This window comes from Oncorhynchus mykiss, chromosome 10, assembly GCF_013265735.2.
Source record: "Oncorhynchus mykiss isolate Arlee chromosome 10, USDA_OmykA_1.1, whole genome shotgun sequence".
Taxonomy (NCBI): Eukaryota; Metazoa; Chordata; class Actinopteri; order Salmoniformes; family Salmonidae; genus Oncorhynchus; species Oncorhynchus mykiss.
Genome location: NC_048574.1, coordinates 35,405,335 through 35,410,560, shown reverse-complemented (window position 1 = coordinate 35,410,560; position 5,226 = coordinate 35,405,335). Strand labels below are relative to the sequence as shown.

Below are 5,226 nucleotides of genomic sequence, written 5' to 3'. Positions count from 1 at the left end.
CTTTAGAACTAAAATAATGTTTACAGCATAATTGTAGGTCTACATGGTGGTTTTGAAAAGTACATTCACAAATGTGAAGTGTAAATATCCCATTCAATTCTGTTATAATAGGGTTCATGTAAAGCTCGACAGGCTCCACCCACATCTTGATGAGACATTTATATACAGTATCTGTTTCATGTACATCTTGCCATAATTGCACGTTGCAGTTTTTCGGTGACATTGCTTTTACTTTAACAATTTATTCAGTATTCATTATGAAAACTTTGTCTACCGGACTAGAACTGTGCCTAACCCATTTTTAACAGGAGGCCAACCTGTTAGACACACGGCATTTATTTAAGACATGCGTTCTGATGGCTTGATTGGCCATTCCGTAAATTGCAGGGTTTATCAATGGTGTAAGCAATGTATAGTATAGTGACATGATGAGCCGAACCATAAAAGATGTCCCACTCATGTTAAATCTACTTTGAGCTATTTCAAATAACCCTCCAATAGAGTAGTTTATTACTGAAAGTAAATGAGGGATGCACGTTTTCAGTGCTTTGACCTGAGATTCTTTTGAGGATTTCAGACAGACCCTGAAAATGTGTGCATATGAGAATATAATCATGAGGAGCTGTGGGATCATAAGGAAAGCTATTAGCACAAGTCCTACAATACTGTGGTAAGATGTAGTAGAACACGCATTTTTCACCAATTCAAAATTGACACAAAACAATTTAAAATGTATGAACCTCCCACAAAACCTCAATCTCAAAGTGAAGCCGAAGTACATCAGAAAGAGAGAAAAGGGATATAGCCATGCCAATGCAATAAGTTTACACATCTTGGGAATAGACATGATGCTGTGATAATGTAGTGGATAACAGATGGCAACATACCGGTCATATCCCATGACAGCCAAAATATGAAATTCAACCGATGCATATGTATGTATCCAAAAGATTTGTATTAGACACCATGGCAACGATATCTCATATGTCTCAGACAAAAGTAGAATCAGAGTCGAGGGAAGAAATCCAGTGCTGCCGTATAGTCCGTTAGCAGCTAAGTTACATATGAACACATACATGGGTTGATGCAGAGCTCTCTGACAGCATATCACAGCAATCAGCAGCAAATTGAACGAGATGATCAAAATATACAACAACATAAATATAGAAAACTGCAGGTACTTGTTATTTTCCATGACAGCATACGCAGTCATGGTAAATACTGTTACAGATGTGTTGTCCATGTTTGTCTTGAATTCTGAAAAGACAAGAAACATTGCCTTTATACAACTCTGCCTTCCGAAAGTATTTATGCCACTTGTCTATTACACATTTTGTTACATCCTGAATTCAAAATGGATGAAGTATATTTTATTCTCACCCATCCACCCTATTTTGACAAAGTGAAAACATTTTTATACATTGTTTTGCAAATGTATAGAAAATTAAATGCAGAAATATCTAATTTACATAAGCTACCGTTCAAAAGTTTGGGGTCACTAAGAAATGTCCTTGTTTTTGAAAGAAAAGCACATTTTTTGTCCTTTAAAACAACATCAAATTGATCAGAAATACAGTGTAGATATTGTTAATGTTGTAAATGACTATTGTAGCTGGAAACTGCTGGAAATATCTACATAGGCGTACAGAGGCTCATTATCAGCAACCATCACTCTTGTGTTCCAATGGCACGTTGTGTTAGCTAATCCAAGTTGATCATTTTAAAAGGTTAATTGATCATTAGAAAACCCTTTTGCAAGTATGTTGGCACAGCTGAAAAATGTTGTCCTGATTAAAGAAGCAATACAACTGGCCTTCTTTAGACCAGTTGAGTATCTGGAACATCAGCATTTGTGGGTTCAATTACAGGCTCAAAATGCCCAGAAACAAAGAACTTTCTTCTGAAACTCATCATTCTGTTCTTGTTCTGAGAAATGAAGGCTATTCCATGTGAGAAATTGCCAAGAAACTGAAGATTTCATATAATGCTGTGTACTACTCCCTTCACAGAACAGCTCAAACTGGCTCTAACCAGAATAGAAAGAGGAGTGAGAGGCCCCGTGTACAACTGAGCAAGTGAACAAGTACATTAGAGTATCTAGTTTGAGAAACATACACCTCACAAGTCTTCAACGGGCAGCTTCGTTAAATAGTACCTGCAAAACACCAGTCTCAATGTCAACAGTGAAGAGGCGACTCCGAGATGCTGGCCTTCTAGGCAGAGTTGCAAAGAAAAAGCCATATCTCAGGCTGGCCAATAAAAATAAAAGATTAAGATGGGCAAAAGAACACAGACACGGACAGAGGAACTCTGCCTAGAAGGCCAGCATCCCGGAGTCGCCTCTTCACTGTTGACGTTGAGACTGGTGTTCTGCGGGTACTACCTGTTTTTTCAAGAGGTAAAACACACATAAATAAGATAAAACATGAAATTGTCTTCATTTATTCTTCATCGAAATGACTCATTATTCTCAACAATCTTTAAATTCCACCTAGTGCAAACACTTAGTAAATATGATCTACATTAATCTCTTATCCATTGTATGAATGTGGTAATTTGATTTGTTTAATTAAAAGCATTAAGGTTCTCCCATGTTCCGACTAGCAGGGACGTCAGGGAACAATTACCTCTGAGAAGGAAGTGCATGTCATTATTGATGTTGCAACCTTTCAGTTACTAGTCCAACGCTCTATCCACTAGGATACCTGCCGCCCCTTGTAGACCAATAAGAAAGAGAATTCCAAACCACTCTTCCAATAACAGCTCGTTTTCAGTTTCAGTATTGAAAACAATCACAGTAAGGTACTTAAATGTTACACAGAAATGATTTGATAATGAACTAATGAAATGGCTTTAACTAGCCTTTATAAATACACTATTGCTAAATATCATTGTACCTTCAGACAACTTAGCTCCAGTGATCCCTAGTCATTGAATTAAACAATAATAACTCAACAGGAAATAATTCAAAACAAGGAAACAAATGTATACAATAAACACATTTTAAAGAAAACAATTAAAGGAGAAACCATAAATGAAGAGTTATTCAGAAAACGAAAATGCAGTGTGCATGATTTACCTGTTTCTGAGAGTCTGAGAGTTAAATAAAGGTTCAATAAAAATTCTATGAAATGTCCCTCTCAATCCAACACTGCCAGTGTTACACCTCCCCAGGTTGGCAGAAGTGAATGAAAATGTTGCATCAAGTGTCTTTTTGTTAAGACATGTGAAAACATGACGTCAGTTATTTGTGCAACATATTTGACCGATGTTGAGTATTCCAATCCCACAGGACACTAGCTGTAATCTGTGTGTTCCTAGACACACCGTGTCAATAACACTGCTGAAACAATGTCAAATATAGTAGTGACATGAAAAATATACTTAACTGCACAAATTAATTGCATTTTAATTGATCAACTTATTTATTTAATGGGAAAAACATCTTGGGACAGGATCACACACAGTGAGCAATACTTTTGTTGGTTAGGGCCCTGACATTAAAGGGATAGTTTGTTTTTAAAAAGTTGTATCTTATGTTTGATTTAACAAGGGTGTTGTCGTTTGATCCAAACTGTTTATAGGTTCAAATCAAATCAATTTTATTTGTCACATACACATTGTTATCAGATGTTAATGCGAGCGTAGCAAAATGCTTGTGCTTCTAGTTCCGACAATGCAGTAATAACCAACGAGTAATCTAACCTAACAATTCCAAAACTACTACCGTATACACACAAGTGTAAAGGGATAAAGAATATGTACATACAGATATATGAATGAGTGATGGTACAGAACGGCATAGGCAAGATGCAGTAGATGGTATCGAGTACAGTATATACATATGAGATGAGTAATGTAGGGTATGTAAACAAAGTGGCATAGTTTAAAGTGGCTAGTGATACATGTATTACATAAAAATGCAGTAGATGATTTAGAGTACAGTATATACATATGAGATGAATAATGTAGGGTATGTAAACATTATTTTAAGTAGCATTGTTTAAAGTGGCTAGTGATATATTTTACATCAATTTCCATCAATTCCCATTATTAAAGTGGCTGGAGTTGATTGGTTTGGTTGCTGGTTATTGCTGGTTATTTAGAAATGTCCAGGATTTTATAATAATAATAATTACAACAATTCATTTATTTGCATAGCACATTTAATACACAGAATGCAGCTCAAAGATTTAAATAATTGGCTAACAAACATAACAGGTCAATTTTTGGGGGAGATTCAATGAAATGTATTCAGTTTGGATGAAAAAAACAACACCCTAGGTCAGGGCAATTCATCTATATTCCTGTGGGAGCCAAGTATTGAAAGTATTCTTCCTAAGAACTATAAAAAACAGCGCGCACACACACCATATAAAACACTTAAAGATCCCCGACCAGCCTCTGAAGAACCTAATTTATTACCTCATTTACTTAACAAAAGGCTCAATAGGTAGTCCATGTGTCCTCTGACATGGCACAAGTGGGGGTGGGTCTTTTCTCTTTTGTCCTCAATTGCTCCTCAAATGTTCCCGCAAGCAAGGGGGAGGCCGATGACATCACAGTACACGATCAGACCAACTCCTTGAATTGCCAAACACTTAATTTTCGCAGTTGTGTCTAAACTAAATTTTGTTTAAAAAAAAATGTAACCATTGAGTGTGTGTTCTTTACTGTATTTGTACTTGGAATATTGTTTTTTAACTGGAAAAGTAAAAAAAAATAGCTGGAGTGGGACTTTAAGTAAAAATCCCCTGAAAACAAAGCATTTTAGCTATGATATTTACTGCCCTAACACACAGATAACATGGACCAACCAGCTACTTTTATTTTTGTGCTTTTGAATCAGTCTGAATGAAGTATACTTTGAATATTTTTTATTTATTTATTTTATTTCACCTTTATTTAACCAGGTAGGCTAGTTGAGAACAAGTTCTCATTTGCAACTGCGACCTGGCCAAGATAAAGTATAGCAGTATGAGCAGACAACACAGAGTTACACATGGAGTAAACAATTAACAAGTCAATAACACAGTAGAAAACAAAGGGGGAGTCTATATACAATGTGTGCAAAAGACATGAGGTAGGCGAATAATTACAATTTTGCAGATTAACACTGGAGTGATAAATGATCAGATGGTCATGTACAGGTAGAGATATTGGTGTGCAAAAGAGCAGAAAAATAAATAAATAAAAACAGTATGGGGATGAGGTAGGTGAAAATGG

At 35.9% G+C, this 5,226-nt stretch overlaps 1 protein-coding gene across 1 annotated transcript; it reads right to left on the bottom strand.

The window, feature by feature from the left end:
- Window positions 1-301: 301 nt before the first annotated feature.
- Window positions 302-1,425, bottom strand: LOC110534900 (olfactory receptor 1496-like). Its single transcript, XM_021619820.2, has one exon. The coding sequence runs from the start codon at window positions 1,274-1,276 to the stop codon at window positions 302-304; it is 975 nt and encodes a 324-aa protein (XP_021475495.2). The 5' UTR covers window positions 1,277-1,425.
- Window positions 1,426-5,226: the final 3,801 nt, after the last annotated feature.

Coding starts and splice junctions, on each gene's coding strand:
- LOC110534900 (XM_021619820.2), bottom strand. CDS start 1,276: ATGTTTCTTGTCTTTTCAGAATTCAAGACAAACATGGACAACACATCT.